The sequence below is a fragment of the Lytechinus variegatus genome, chromosome 2, assembly GCF_018143015.1.
Source record: "Lytechinus variegatus isolate NC3 chromosome 2, Lvar_3.0, whole genome shotgun sequence".
Classification (NCBI taxonomy): domain Eukaryota; kingdom Metazoa; phylum Echinodermata; class Echinoidea; order Temnopleuroida; family Toxopneustidae; genus Lytechinus; species Lytechinus variegatus.
The window spans coordinates 81,799,287-81,815,481 of NC_054741.1; the positions used below are offsets into that span (position 1 = coordinate 81,799,287).

General features: G+C 35.5%; 1 protein-coding gene across 1 annotated transcript; it reads left to right on the forward strand.

Annotated features, from left to right (window-relative positions):
• The first annotated feature begins 3,138 nt into the window (after nt 1–3,138).
• On the forward strand, nt 3,139–15,316 carry LOC121409251 (RING finger protein 215-like). The gene is made up of 10 exons (XM_041601127.1): nt 3,139–3,488; nt 4,846–5,022; nt 5,283–5,354; nt 6,431–6,519; nt 6,999–7,062; nt 7,422–7,532; nt 11,330–11,446; nt 11,915–12,049; nt 12,425–12,527; nt 13,629–15,316. Exons 1-10 carry the CDS (start codon nt 3,183–3,185, stop codon nt 13,655–13,657), a joined length of 1,203 nt encoding a protein of 400 aa, XP_041457061.1. The 5' UTR covers nt 3,139–3,182; the 3' UTR covers nt 13,658–15,316.
• Nucleotides 15,317–16,195: the final 879 nt, after the last annotated feature.

Consider the following 16,195-nt stretch of genomic DNA (forward strand, 5'->3'; position numbering starts at 1 on the left):
TTGATTTTTTTAATGAAGATATGTATTAATTTGAAATAGAAGAAGTTGTGGCATCAGACTTAACCCCTCAAATGACTGGTCTATTTTGAGCATCTACCCGACTCTGGGTTGGGGACCTCTAACCCCTACCCCCACCCATGCACATCAGCTTATCTTTAGTTTTGGTAAATCATCCATAAGTCACTATTCTAATTGATTACTGGATTATGTGAATGTGTGTGCCCTAAAACAATGTCTCCTCTTTAAAAAAAAATAAAAAAATTATTTACCAGTTTTACATCAAAATTCATTTCGATCAGGTGCCCAATGAATATGACTGCATATTTTTGTTTGGTTTATATAACCCTCTTATCATGCACGGGCTGAATTTTTCAGAATATAGTCTTTTTCAACAGGCTATTAAATAATACTAATAACATTACTGAGAGAGGAAGCCCAAAGCCAAATTCATATTCTAACAGCTGATGACCACTACATCCAATGACCACTGCACTTTTCTAATACTGGAATGTTAGATGATACATGAGTTTACATTAATGACCTTTACCAAAGCTTTAGACAGGTTTTAAAAGTGAATGGAATGAGCCATGATCAAGTGGAGTATCAGGAAGATTCAGGAGCCCCAAGCAATATTTCCAGGTGGCACCCCCCCAAAAAAAAAGGGTAAAGGGAAAATCTTGGATGATATTGTCTGATGAACAAAGGGGACAAATGTATTAAAAATCAGTTTTAGAAGCCGCAAAAGAGGTGATATTTGCTAGCTTTGCCTGTATGTTACCTGCCTAGATATACCATATACCTGATGTGATACTGTATAGTTTATAACATTAGAACATTGAATGATAATAGACCAATTTCACGGCCGGTTTATGTATTTGGCCCTCTATCGGCGACGCCATTGCTGCGGTGGGCAAGTGCGCTGACCGCGATTGGCTCTGTGTACAAACTCAATGAAAGATTACAGATAAGCTCTGATATTGTGTCATTAACTTCATCATAAATCAATAAAATAAAGCATGGACACCTGGGTAGACGATGTAAGACAATGGCCATATCTGACCGATAAAACTATGATGAATTTTTGCACTTTGGCTTCTTTTTCCCCTTAGTTTTGTCAGTAAAAGTGAGTTGATGACCAAGAATCGCTGTTGGTTTTCATCAGGGAGCTCACTTCTTGTTGCTAGTAAATTGTGTTAGAGTAGCGGGAGAGTGAACGAGACATAGAGTGAGAGAGAGGGGAGAGGGGGGAGAGAGTATGTGTGAGAGGAGGGGGATAGTGAGAGGGGAGAGGGGAATAGTGAGAAAGGGGGGGGGGGGTAGTGAGAGAGAGAGGGGGGGGGCTAGCGAGAGAGTGTGTGAGAGAGGGAGAGAGAGGGATAGTGTAATACAGAGAAGGGGATAGGGAGAGAGATGGATAGTGTGAGATAGAGAGGGAGAGAGAGAGAGACTGATATCTAAGCAGAGACTGACATCTAAGCATGATCAAATAAATTCCCCCTCCCTCCCCCCCCCACATTTTATGCAGGCCTATAAGTATCCAAAAGGAGGGGGCAAGGCAAGAGAATAAATCAGAGAGGAAGGAGAAAGGAGGAAGGGGAAGAGATCGAGGGCCAGGGCCCTGTTTCTCCGGCCTGGAAACCTATGCAGGGAGTACGGCTTCACACACAAACAGGCTTCGTGAGTCCAAGGCGAGTGAATTTCACATTCACTTTGCTTCCAATCCTGAAGCTTTCTCCAATTGTTGTGGCAATTGAACACAGCACAGCTGCGACCTGAACTTCTCCGATTAATGCTCATTGTGAATCTTACAAGAAATCTGCTCAATTGGTCCAAAATAAAAAAAAAATCGAACGAATGTACCAAATACCCTATTGGCTTGTGTACTATAAAAGTTGATTCGCCCACCGCAGCATGGCGACCAGTCTGCTGCCCTCTCACGTTGTGAAATTGGTCTATAGCTGTGCGACCCTTTTCATAAAACGTGTTAACAAATTTGCAATAACAGTTTTAAACTACTGGCAATTCAAATTTGATAAGCTGATCATAAACTTGTTATAAAAATGTTGCATTATTATTATTAACCGGTGACCGCTGTGTTGGCTCAGTCGGTAGCGTCCGTCTCACAACCGGGAGCTAGGTCGGGGGTTCAAACCCCGGCCGCGCGTCAGACCAAAAGACGTTTAAAGATTGGAGTTGCTGCTACCCTGTTTGGTGTTCAACGATTAAAGGGATAGAGCCTCGTCGATCTGGCGCTGCACAGTGACTGCCGGGCCCACGATCAATTGGGCAAAGCAAATTTTCGGAGTATTTCATATCGTGTCTATTTCGAACAATACATAAATTATGGATTATGGATTATGGATTAACAAGTCTTCATGATACAGGCCCCACAAAGTGAGATAGTTACGGATGAGATGACTAGAATGATAAGCCTTCTTATTCAGTGTGAATTGCAGCTGTAACTTGGTAGAAGTGGTTAAGATATGCGAACAAACAATCAACGCGAGCAGAAAATATTAACAATCAGACCATAAAACAGCATCGAGCACTACTTTTTAAAAATCAATTTGTAAATCAAACAAAGTAATGAAAGTTCGATACTGAGCTGAAATATGTTTTGAATTTTGATTTCCAAATTTGATATTTTAAGCTCCATATTGAGCAAGATATGCAAATAACCTTAAAGGAAATGCAAGCGTCAAGACTCAAGCGTGAGCTAAAATTTTATGTAGTGACGTGAAAGATTGTTTTTATTATTTTTCCAAGTCTTCCCCTCATTTTTTTATTCCCTTGACTTCTTCCTCTTATCTTCCTTTCCCCCTAATTTTTTTGCTCCCTCGATCGCCCCCCCCCCCTGATCCGCCTATGGAATCCTTTGATCTTTGTTTTTCTAGAGCCCACCCCCCCCCTCCCAGCTATATGCCAGTGACCCCCCTTCATAAAAAATAATCTGGGAAGTCGCTACATAATTTGTCCGAATTGGTTCGCCATCGAGACTGGACTACACAATGGGCACATAATGACGTCTTTTGGAGAGAGAGAGTGGAGTCACAACTCGATCTCAAAGAAATGCGTACTCTAGCTCTAAGTACGGTACGTAGATTTACGGTATGGTACGGTAAACCGGTAAGCAAATTTGTTACCAGTCTTTACATTTGTTTTGATTATGGGCGAAGGCTGGTATGCATACCCATCCAGGGGCTGAAACTGCAAAAACGAAGGCGAAACTGAAGATGAAAGGACTTGGAAATAAAGCAGGGAAGGTAATGACACCCTACCCTAACTCTCCATTGAAACTGCGGCACATTGCAAAAGTTCTTAACAGCAGTAAGCTAGCCAGCTGGGCCTTCGTCTTGTCGCTTCTGCTGCAGCTTGTCTCGGGCGAAACGGAGGCGATCGTCCGGGTGCAGCCGGGCGGAATTGAGGTGCATGGGGAGTATTCTCGCAGTGGACCTAGCGGATTGAATGCATCAGGGTTGATACAGACAGTAAGTTAGCAGGATTTTCTAGGAAAATAAAAATGAGGAGTAGAATAATGAGGAAGATGTATAGGTGATTAGTCATATGCTGATGATCATGATGATGGTTGGTGTGTGCATGATTGGAAAGAAATTTCAAAGAAATTGGTCCCAAAAAATGCAAACTTGAAGTTGAACTTTGAAGTTGAAATTCAATTTCAAACTTTATTAACATATAAAATACACCTGTACATCTATGTGAGAAAAAAGAGGAAGAAATATGAGGAGCTTTAAAGCCAAGGCTAGATGGAGAGAAAAAGAAATAGTAAAGAATTAAGTCAAAGAAAGGAATTGAAATGAATGAAGCAGACCGAGAAGGCCAGAAAAATAATGTTGCATAGCTCAGTTGGTTAGAGTGCCTGTTTTGAAAAATTGATGAAATGTTCTTTATGTGAGAGAGTTCTAGTCTTGCTCTTGCTAAAAACACATAACTAAAGATACAAATGCAATTGCATTATGGGTTAGACAGCTGGCAGCTGTCTGTTTCGAGGAGTTTTTTAACATTTTTTTTTTAATTTCTCCTTGTTCAGCCACCATTAGGGGACTTGCAATGCAAAATCCCCCGCGGGGCTCTTCAATTTTTGTCTTTAACGAATAAACATTTTGAAAATTAATGCGACCAAAATGCAAATTTATATTCCCTCTTGGCATTAATGCCAAAAAACAGAGAAAAATGAAGTTGAAAGGAACAAAAACAGTGACTTACCTCGGCTGTCACGCAAATTCACTTCCCAGTTTTATCCGATCTTAAGTACATAAACATATGGCCATCGAGTCCCCTGTACAGATCGCGCTAGAACTTCGGTCTCTGTATTTGGTGAGTGAAGCCAACGGAGTTCAGCTGAACAACCAACATAACAGAGACCGAAGCTTTTGGTCTAATTATGGGTATGCGTGGCCTCGCCTGTATATTCAGTGCAGGTGTAAATTCAGTGGAAAATACTCCATCCATCAATTGGTTGATAAATTAATCAACTGTAAATCTGCAAGTGGTTTATATGCAGACTTGAAAATGACAGATGCTAGTTCCCAAATAAAACCAATGAAGGAGGCTATATTGATTCATTTCAAATAATTATGAAAACTTAATGGAAAAAAAAGCAATTAAATATTTTTTCAGTGAAGTGAATCTTGAAATTTGTAACATGTACATTGAAACATGAGTAACACCAGTATTACAGATAATGAAATCACAAGAAGTGTTGGAGAAGGAGGAAGAAGAAACTCAGATATGAAGTAAGACAATTGATAGTGGGAGTGGCTGATAAATGAAAGGCTTAAACTGAATTGTCATCAAATTGATTCACCTGTAATTTACATGTTACAGATAACAGCTACATGCAGTGAAGACAATGATAGTGAACCCAATGAGTTTGATAAGAGAAAGGTGAATAAGGATGAGAAGATATCTGAAGATGAGGAATGGATTGGTATCTTTTACCTTCCTCCGCTGGAAGAATCTGCTGGAGCACAGAGTGGAACAGGGTGCTCTTTACTGGAACAAGTAAGATGATTCTCAATTGATGATTTTTATCATTCTTTCATGAAATATTTTGAATTATGAGCAAAAGTGGTACTTGGGGTGGTACAGGGGGGGGGGGTATTTCAGAAAGAGTTATTAAAGTCTTTAAAAATGTTGTTACGCTGAAGTGCTATATGATATTGTGCATCCCATGATTGTGGTCTGACCTGTGCGGTAATGTTTATTGGGCCTGCAAAGCAGGAGAGAAATATAGTCACAGATTAATATGTTTTATCTTTTAGGTGAAGCAAGCAATGCTTTTTGGTGCTTCAGCCCTTCTAGTCTTGGCTCTTAACCCTGGACTATTTAAAGAGGTAAGACCAGTCCATTTCATGAAATAGTGATATTCACTGACTATTTTTAAAAGCTACTGAAAATCTGAAATCCTTACATCTTATTACCATAGTCATTGAAAATCATATTATGTTTCATGAAAGAAGACTCCCCAGTATTCTTTTTTTTCAAAGCTATTTCAAAGAAATCATGACAGTTAATGAAAACTCTCCTTTTAAACTCATTCCATGATCTTTCAATCTTGTTGACATATATCAGATTGATGAGTGGGAACATTCTTTACTCCTTGATATGCAGTGTATATGTGGCTGTAAAATATTCCTCCTTTAGGTTTGGCTAATTTGTGAATTAGAATGGTGAAAAGCAGTCTTTTGATTTCCATGCGATACAATTTTCAGACAGAGCATGGTAAATTGGGCCATAGCTGTAAGTTCTACGTTTTCTTGTTTCTCTTCTAAACATGGAATACAGTGCACTCATCTGAATTTAAGACTACTTTTTGTCTCCTTTAGACACTGTACTTGCAGTATTAAAGATTGTATCAGGAAAAGAAATTCTAGTGGAAGGATCAAATACAACAATTCAAGTGTCATGCATGGTAACTGCTTACAAGCTGAGGACTTTTGCTATAAAAATATTCAAACTGTATGCCTCAAAATGGGCTATTTTGGGCTTATTCATCATCACAACCCTGAATTATTATAGTTATGGATACCAGAAAAGATCATGTGTTCTTGACTAGACTTCAAATTCAAAAGTTTATAAAGAATTTGCACAGAAACATATAGTTGAAAATACAGCTTGATATTATGAAACCTTCAGATCTATTACTTCATTATTTATGGCCAATATTTATTTTTGGCTTTAATGTTTGGTGCAATATTTTAACCTTTGTATCTGCTTTTGGGATTATGTGAGTGAAAATGCATGAAACTTTTCATGAAGGTAAGTTAGAGTTTATCAACATTCATTTGGAGTAAGATTTATCAATTTCATTTTTTGCCCATGATATGTTCTTTAGAGATTGCTTTTCTCTGTACTTGTCAGTATTTAATTTGTTTAAACATTCCAATTCATTTGATTTTTTTGTATTTAGATTGAGCTCCACTTTACTTCAGACAGACCGATCATCATAATCACTGATCCTAAAGATATCAAGAAATTTAGATCTACTGTGGATTTGAGGTAGGTAATTCCCCATTCTAAACTAGACTAAAATGCAATGTCACGATTCTAGTTTAGCCATCTTCTTTGGGATTTACACAACGATTCGGATAAAATTCAAGACGTTTTCAGAATAGCATTAATTTGATAAAATTGAAAATTTTATCAAATTACTTGACTGCTTGAAGTATTTTTGGTTAGTTGGTACAGACTTAGCTGCTCCTTAACTACTTTGAACTGGTTGACTACTGAGACATGAAAGGGTTAAAGAGTAGATGAGAGCAGCTACAATTAATTGAATATCTTTCACTCTAATTATACAAAATCTTCTTGTAAAGATGCAATTAGAATGCAGTAGAGGGGTATTCATTATTATAATTATGATTTTTGATTGATAATTTATCACTACAATTAAGAAAATTAACGTGTACTGAAAGCGATATCGAAGTAAAGTCTAGTAAGTCTGTAAAACCTGATATGAGAATTCATGTTTCTTTTAGGAAAAATAAACATAGTGCAAATATAACTGCTAAACCAGACCCTACAGCCAAGATGAAATCAATGGTAAGTGACCATCAAAACTTTAATCCTAAATTTGCATTTAAATATGAATGCCTACCCTTTCAAACAATTTTTATAAAATGCCCAGATTTCAAAGCAGTTTAAATGGTATTTACCAAACAGCAAACGTTTCACTATTTGTAAGGAAGATATCTTGTTCACCATTTTAATATGATTTGCTTTCCTTGCGATACTGCCAGTATCACAGATTTGTCAGTTGTCAGTTTTAAAGTGATATTTTTTCTCTAATTGTTTTATTCTTCTTTCAAATTATATAAAGTGTGTAGAGACGTGATATTTTCATTTTAATATGCACTACGTATTATCAAAGACTATTATTACAATTTATGTCTTATTTCTAGTTGGCCCCCAAGTTGACCCTATGGTCTACATGTGGACGGTCTAGCGGGGGTAGTAAGTTCCGAGAGTGGGAAGGAACGGTTTGCTTGTCACACCACAAGTCATCATCAGAGGTAGGCAGTATTTACATCTTTATCCTATTTAGTATTTTTGTTACATTACATTTGTACTCAATTTGTACTTTTGCAGTGCATTATTTAGAATATTATTGTATTAATTTTCATGTTATTCTGTAATATATTTTCTTATTTTTTAAAAAACATTTTTCATATATCCAGACTGGACCCAAAAGTGAAATTGACAAATCATATAAGAATCAGAAGCTTCTAAACTACAAACACAGCAATGTTAGGTTTGTGCATTTCAACACATGTCAGCTGAGTAATTATTTGACTATGGCTACAATTATTGGGCTTCAAACAATAGTCTTTATTGTGCTTTTCAACAGCCTCAGGTCTGTGATGCCATTCTATGATTGAACCTATAAGCCAGTGTTGTAGTCAAGGCTCAAACCTCCAAGGCCAAGGCTTTAATACCCAAGGCCAAGGCTTCAATAACCAAGGCTGAGGCCAAGGCATGGAAACCCAAGGCCAAGGCCAAGGCCTGAAAACCTCAAGGCTAAGGCCAAGGCATTTTCAAACTTTCAATATATGTAACAATGAGACAACAATTCTTAGGCGGCAGACATGACGCACAAGACAAAGTGTAAAAAGGTGTGAGCGAGTGAAAATTTTGACCCTTGTACATAAATGAAAATAATTTCATGATAGATTTAGACATATGTTATTAAAATAATGATATAGTTACCTTTGTTCATTTAATACATTATTTTTCTAGGCGATTTACATTGCATTGATTATTATTACCAAGGTGATCTGATCCTGGCACGACCAATCTAAACATATGTCTTTCTCTACTCCTTGAGACAGAGGAGGCAGAACATATTTTTGTTTGGGGAGGGGTCAAAGCTAAAAAAAAAGGATTTTAGTGCAAGCAGATATTTTCAAATGAGATTAACAACTGCATGAAGAAGTTGTGTGTTTTGTAGAATTTCAGTTCAGCAAAGCCTTTTTAGGTGATTTCTAATTGATAGGACAGATATTTTGACTTAGGCTTTACTTTTCTGCAAGAAAGCATAGCGAGCAAGCGGTTTTGAAAAAACAAATCAATTCTGAAGTTGTAAAACTCGATTTTTGGTCAATTATTGCAATAATCACTGTTAAAAGGGCAGCCTTGCGAGATGTTGCCAGCACAAATCACAAGCTCAAACTTCTGGACATTTCGTGTATTAAGAAATGAAATATTCTGAGCTGTTATTGTAATCATGAAAAAGATGTGCATCTTACTAAAGAATTGAGCATGAGCTTAAATTTTTAGTGACCAGAAAGGAAGCTGTTCTTGACTACATTCAGTGACTCATAAATAGGATACTTATTTCACCAATCAAATTATGCGAGCGCTAAGCGCGAGCTCCAAAATTTACAAATGTGATAATTCCAACCTGAAAACTGGACATTCTTAGCGTTTTTTGTGTGTGAATGGGAACAGAGAGTGCGATCCAAAAATTTGGTGATTTTTTAACCTAAAATGTATCATGTTTTACTATAAAAAATGTATTTCTTTTTTAAAAAGGGCATATTTAATTTGGGAAAGAAAGGTATTTTGGATTTTGGAAAATAGGCATTTTTTTCCTACAGAGAATTTTTCGGGGGGGGGGGGGGGCAAGAGAGCACAAAGCGCAAGTTGAAATGTTCAAATGCTGACCTGAAAACGAGTCATTTTTAGGAATCTTGTCAGTTTTGTTTGTTTATTTCCTTGAAACTAGTGAAATGAAATTCACTGTCAAACCATATGATTAAAAATAAGTAGCTTTTCTTTATTATTTTGTTTTGTCAATCTGAGACACTAGACCCAAAACAAAATATAAACAATTCAATTAGATGTACTGCCAATCAACATATTAACTGATTTTGCAGTATTTTCTGCCAAACCAGCCCCCTTCTCCTCTCTATCTCTCTTCCCATTCCTCTTTCTCGCCTGTTTAATAAATAACAGGACCCCCCCCCCCAGAAAAAAAAGAGCGAGACAAGAAGTTCCACCACCAAGAATAAACATATAAAAGGAAATTGATATCATTTTCTGAACATATTGTCACAATATATCACAAAATTAGCTTTTCTAATAGTATAAGGGTGAAAAATTGTGCTCGCTTCAATCGCTTTCAACTTTTTGGGGCAGAAATTTTGCTCTAGATGCCATGCTTAGCCCCTCAAAATTTTGGCTCATCATGCCATTGACATATCCTATTTGGAAATGACAAAATTGAAGATTGTGTTCAAGTTTACCAAATCTTTTCAGATAATCATTAAGACTTAAAACATTCTTGTTGGTCAAAGAAAATAATACAAGGAAAATCCTAATGGAATAGAAATCAACCTTGTTATCATTCTTTAGAGTTAGCTATTTTTAAAGTCTGAAAATTGTTGTCGAAATTGCAGTCGGATCTGTTACAATTATTCCTGTCATAAAATCACTATAATCTTTATCATAATCATTATTATCATTATTATTGATATTGTCATTATCATCATTAGTCATGATATTACCAATAAATAATGTTATTTTCATCACTTCTCTTTGTTAATTATGTGATGATAATTCTTGATAATGGTGATAATCACAATTGATGGCTCTGCTAGTATATTACTACTACAGCTGCTACTACTGTGGACTGGTAGTATTGACCATTTGTGTCATTAGATATACAGAACAATTAAAACATACTTACTTTTATAAAAGCAAATAAAAGTACAAAAAACAAAATGCCTTGAAAAAGCCTTGAAAATACCTTGAAAATGCCTTGAAATTTCAAGGCTCAAAATCCTCAAGGCCAAGGCCAAGGCCCTCTCAAGGCCAAGGCTTGAATGTTCAAGGCCAAGGCTTTGAAAAAGTAGGCCTTAAGGCGCCTTAAGGCCAAGGCCAAGCATCAAGGCACTACAGCACTGCTATAAGCATTGTTATTCCATACGTTTGTTCATCAAAAACTGAATGATTATTTTGATTATTTTGCTTTCCATGAAAGTCTTCACTTCTATCACTTAGAAGTATCATGAAAAGTATTTCCTATATGCTTAGATTGATAAAATCATTAGCTTTAGACTAGTTTTTTTACCATGTTTTATATCCCACTTATTTGGTTCAGCTTTCCACCTCTATCTGCATTCAGATTATGTGTTACAGTTTTTCTTGACACAGAAAATAGTCAAGAGCTCCAGGTTTTCATCCTCCTGAGCACCATATAATTGTTGGTGCCACTTTCCTCTGCAAATTGTAAATAGAAATAGAATTTACAATCTGGAAATCAAGAAAATTATCAATCTTTTATACATACAAACTTATGTAATCACATGCCTCCTGACACAGTATGACGTCACGTAATGAAGCAAAATAAGGGAATATTTTCAGATCCTTTTTATTTCAGTTATGCAAAATACTCAGCTGGTGAGTGGTTTATATGCATTGAATCTTATTTTGTTATGGTTTGTTGCTTTATATAGAATTTCCATTTTAAATACATTACAACAGACCTTCTTTTAAGTGCATGCCTTTTATGAAACAAAAAAAAAAGATTACCTTTTTAAATTTAACAATGTATGAACTTAGTTTAATAATTTGCCATTCTTTGAGAATGCCAAATGAAGTTATGTTCATAGCCAGGGATACGAATGAAGGGATTTGGTTTAAAACTTACAATGAGATATTAACCATATATCGCTAATGTGTTTAAGATAAACCATTTCATGTTTGAATTGCTTGAGTGACACTTCTAAATTTCATCTTCCTGGTAAAGATAAAGGATGAAATGATCCTATAAAATTTACATTTTCTTTTGATCTGTTTTGTTTTGAAGCACGAGTATAATTGGATTTGGCGTACTTTGGTGTCTCTGATAATCACTTTCTACATAGTAAGCATGATAAGAGGGATGGCTCGACACCCACAACAAAACAACATTGAAGACCTGGAGGTAAAATTCTGATGATTTCTTCATGTAGCATGGTTGTATTATAATAATGCAGGGACAGATTCAGGATTTACCGGGGGGGGGGCACTATGATCAGTTTTTAAGCAATGAAAATAAGTCATTCCCTGGATCCACCCGGACCTAGTAAAAATTTGCCAATACTACCATGTTTATTAGTGGTTGAATGTTCACGATTGATTTAAGATATGTCTGAAAAAAGATAAATTGGGATTTTATTGGTAAACTGAAGATATAGTTCATGGGAATTCATGTACACATGTAGTCTCTCATCTATTAAAGAGACTAATCCATTAATTGTTAATTTCTTAACATATCCCTTGATGTCATCACAGTTAATTAGTTCAAAACCAATTTGCTCACACAAGCCATGATTTATTCCCATGTTTGGATTTTGCCTCATCTTAATAAGAGTCTTACACAGTATTTTATAAATTTTGATTTTTGTTGCAGGAAACTCTGCAGAGGTTAGCCAAGCAATCCTTATCTAAGATGTCAGTTTGGAAGTATAAAAGAAAGAGGTATCAACTCTCAGCGGATTCCAGTGAAAGTTGTGCAGTATGCCTTGAAGAGTTCTTCAAAGGACAAGTAAGTTAGTACTAGATATTTATGTTTGCCAAGTACAGATGTACAACTGATTCCTTTTCATGGTGAGGAAAGGGCATATTTGCTAAAGGTTCTAAATTTATCTTCTCTTTTATGCAAATAAAGCACAACTACCAACTGTCCTTATTTAGTAGGAGCATGAATGATTGGTGATAGAGTGAGCCATTTCAACCTTTGCATTCCTATTTAATAGCCTCTGTCTTCCAATTATTCCAGCATTCATGGATTTTCAGGGTTGTAGATATGATGAAAATACTTCATTTTATGATCAATTCTAATTCTATCGTTCTGTTTGCTATTCTGTTGATAACAATGATGAATATGGTATTTACTTGTTAATGTATCTTTTCTCTCCAGACTATTCGAATGCTGCCTTGCCATCACACGTTTCATAATAGATGTGTTGATAGTTGGCTTATACGCAAGCGAACCTGTCCACTCTGCAAGATGGACATTATAGGTAAGCAATATTCTCAGCAACTTCATATTCAATACATGTGTGCTAAGGGGGGGGGGAATTCTTTTCTTGATGCTGACAAATTTCTCGAAAGTGTCTCCAGAAATTAATACAATTTTTGTGATTTCTTGTACATATACATGTAAGTAAAATATCATTTTCGTACAGAATAAATATCACAGTAATACTTTAAAATTCTGGTTAACCACAAGTCTTAGCTTATAACAAGATTGTTGAGACTACTTAAATTTAGCTTTGTGGGAAAGCAAGTCCTTAGCCATGGGGAAATAGAATCCTACGAAAAAAAACAGAAAGTACGGATTTCACCGAACTTAGGATAGTCATTTATGCATCAGGTTGCTATAAATCTCACCAATCCTAAGTTTTAAGTTCTTACTCGTTAAACCCAACGAAATTCTGTACTGAGCATATGTTGAAAAGAAAACTTAATGTATTTTTGGTTGACCTGGCTAGTTAGTGAGGCTATCATCTAATTCTTCCCATAGACCATTTTAGATATACAGAGACTGTTTATGTAACACTCCTATTGGCTGCATCCAGGAGCCTACTTTGACTACCTTTCTATAAGCTTGAAATTAGCACGGTGCAAAATTGAAAGGGGCAATTATTCTTGTCATGTAGCATAGATTATACTTGTTCTGATTCTAATTTGAGCATTGCCTGTATATTCCCCATAATTTCTTACAGTTTTGCCACTTTAATAATACAATTTTTGTTGTTAGAATGTTTACAGATCATTCTGCATAGGCCAACCTTCCATAAAGTCAAATAATATCAAAGTATTGTTTTGGAGGGTTTTTTTTACCCAGCTCCTATGACATCTTAGCGATTGATAGTAGGGGTGATCTTTTATGGTTCATTTTATACACAATAATCAATTCAACTCAATTATCCCAAAGATCAAACGCTAAGCTTTATGTTATGGGGACCTGATTCATTCTGCTAAACATGTGATGTTTCTTCTAAAGTTGACTTTGCACAAATTATATAGTTTTCTGTTTGTTGGAAAGAGATAATTCTCTTGTGTATGTTACATTATGCAGATATAATGTAAGATGTGCATTTCTTTTCTTTATTTTACAGATGAAAGATTTGGTCTTGGCAAAAGATAGTAATACTGTACAGAACCAGAGCAGAAAGTAAACATATTTATTCATATATATCTAATATATAACCTAGCTTGATAGTTCAATGTACATGTTATGGTGACCTCATTGTGGTGCGAAGATCGTGTATGTTCCTACAGTGATAGAAATGTTTTGTCTGTGTGTGTTTATTTATTGCTCTAAGCATTTAATCGAAAGTCAGTTGAGTGGGGAATATATTACTGTCTTCATAACATTGTCATGTTTTCCTGATTACCCATGTTTACTTCACTATGTTTAACCTTGTGGGTTTAGAGCTAAATAAAGATTAGTCTTGTGTTATTCCAGTTTATTTAACCTGAATATATGGGATAGGACACATTGTTCATATGAATTGTTTTATGTTGATCAGATTCTATGTTTTCTTCACTTTTCAACATCTGAATTTGTAATACTGTATGTATCTGAGTTTTATATGAAGGTGGTTGGAGGAAGAAAATCATTTTGTTATGATATTTCAATCGTTCTCATAAAACGTGAATGAATGCAATTTAATCCGATATTAAACCTTTTCATTTGTTTATTTTACGATATCATTAATTCAAAGTATGCAATTATGGGGGGGGGGGGTCATTATGTAATGAATTTAATATTTAGAATATATGTATGTGGAATATGGACAGACATTACATATGATAACTCCTGATAAAATGTGACCTTTCATGTCTTGAACAATTACATGTAGTTAATACATGTAATTGAGATTCCAGTAAAAGTTTGCTACAATTAAAGCAGAAAACGTACTACGCAATTTTGCTCTCGTGATCAATTCACTGTTAACCAATTTTATATAAGAAAATGATCAGCCCACTTCATTGGTAAATTGTCATATTGTCTACTTTCTAGTTAGTCTGGTTTCACATGGTCTGATCCCAGTTTGTCTCCAACCATGTCGTCTAGTTGACTATTTGGTTTCGATTGCCATTTAACCAATTTACCATTCAGTCTTATTACCAGTTAAACAATGCCCATTATTTCATCTGATATACACTTGATCTATCACCACTTAGTGTATATGATTACATGAACAATTAATGAGCGAAGTTTCAATTGACACTGTGAATGAAACTATACAAAGAAATATTAGAAAAATTCTAGGCATTTAAAGTAAATGACCGATAGACTAAGTGAGTTATACTATTAGACCAACTGATTGTAGATTTTAAGTAAATGTAAACCGCTTCAATATGATCATATTGACAGGAAAAGCAATCATATTCATAGCCCTACATGCCAGAATCCTTGAATTAAATCAAAAGGAGCTCATATAAATTGGGTTACGAAATTCAGTACGGCTGTAAAATGCTTTTCTCATTCGTATATTTTATTTTTTGATCTCTAATATGCTGCTCAATTTTCAGGTAATTCTATTGGATGCTACAATGTCATGAGTGTAAGTTGAAAATGAATAGAATGATTGAGCTCAGGTTGTGCAAAAGATTCTCCTGGCATTAAATTGTAGGATGGTATGGTACAAAACCCCTATTAGTTTCTTTGAATGGTTTGAATGACTTTTTAGAGATTTTGAAAAATCTAACTTTTTGGGCCCTACATGCTGTCAGTGTATGCAATGTTTCAAAAGGAAATCTTTCAAATTTTATTTGATATGCATTGGTTACATGCTTTGCATAGCCTAAAGTTTTATCTTCAGGATCAACTTCAGGTGGGTGTTTCATAAAGCTGTTCGTAAGTTAAGAGCAACTTTAAGAACGACTGGTGATCCTTTCTTGGTAAATGGTACGCACCATTGGCGATTGTTTAGTGAGCAAGAAAGGATCACCAGTCGTTCTTAAAGTCGCTCTTAACTTATGAACAGCTTTATGAAACGGCCGCCAGGATCCACATGGATGCTTATGACTGCAGGGGCCTGTTCCGTAATGCTGTTCGTAAGTTACGAATGACTTTACGTATGACTGGTGACCAATTCTTGTGCTAAATGATATTCCTATGTAACTGATTTAGCACCTAAGAACAGGTTTGAGTCGTGCATAAAGTTGTGCAGAACTTTACAAACAGCTTTATGAAACACCACTCAGTTAGTATCTCAGCAATTAAGTTTCCAATTAGCTTAAGAATCCTGGGTGATTACTTTCTGAGATAAAGCTTTGTGCAGTTATGATTGCAGCATTACCTGCTAGAAAATAATACTGTTTTGGGGATCCTGCATAAAATTAAACTATTCCTTATTTCATGATCACCTGTAATCATGACAATGTAAACAGTGCAGAATAACGAATGAAAAAAAAAATCAGAAAGCTATGATTAATTTCTGTTCACCTGTAACTGTCACTGGAGAATATTAATCATTACAAAGGAATGAAAGCAAAATAAAAGGGTCATTCGTTTCATTAAAAAATGTTTTTTGTTGTATTTTTCATCTTGTTCAGTGGAAGATGTGAATATATTTACTTTTTTTGTTTTATTTGACATGATCAAACATATTAACAACATATATACAAGCAATAGGATAAAGAGAGTCACATGGATGCTGGGAAAGGAAAAAGT

Excerpts from the sequence above, each read along its gene's own strand:
- LOC121409251 (XM_041601127.1), top strand. The coding sequence starts at position 3,183 with ATGCATACCCATCCAGGGGCTGAAACTGCAAAAACGAAGGCGAAACTG. Across the intron at positions 11,447-11,914 it reads ACAACATTGAAGACCTGGAG|GAAACTCTGCAGAGGTTAGC; the intron begins GTAAAATTCTGA and ends TTTTTGTTGCAG. Across the intron at positions 12,528-13,628 it reads CTGCAAGATGGACATTATAG|ATGAAAGATTTGGTCTTGGC; the intron begins GTAAGCAATATT and ends TTTATTTTACAG.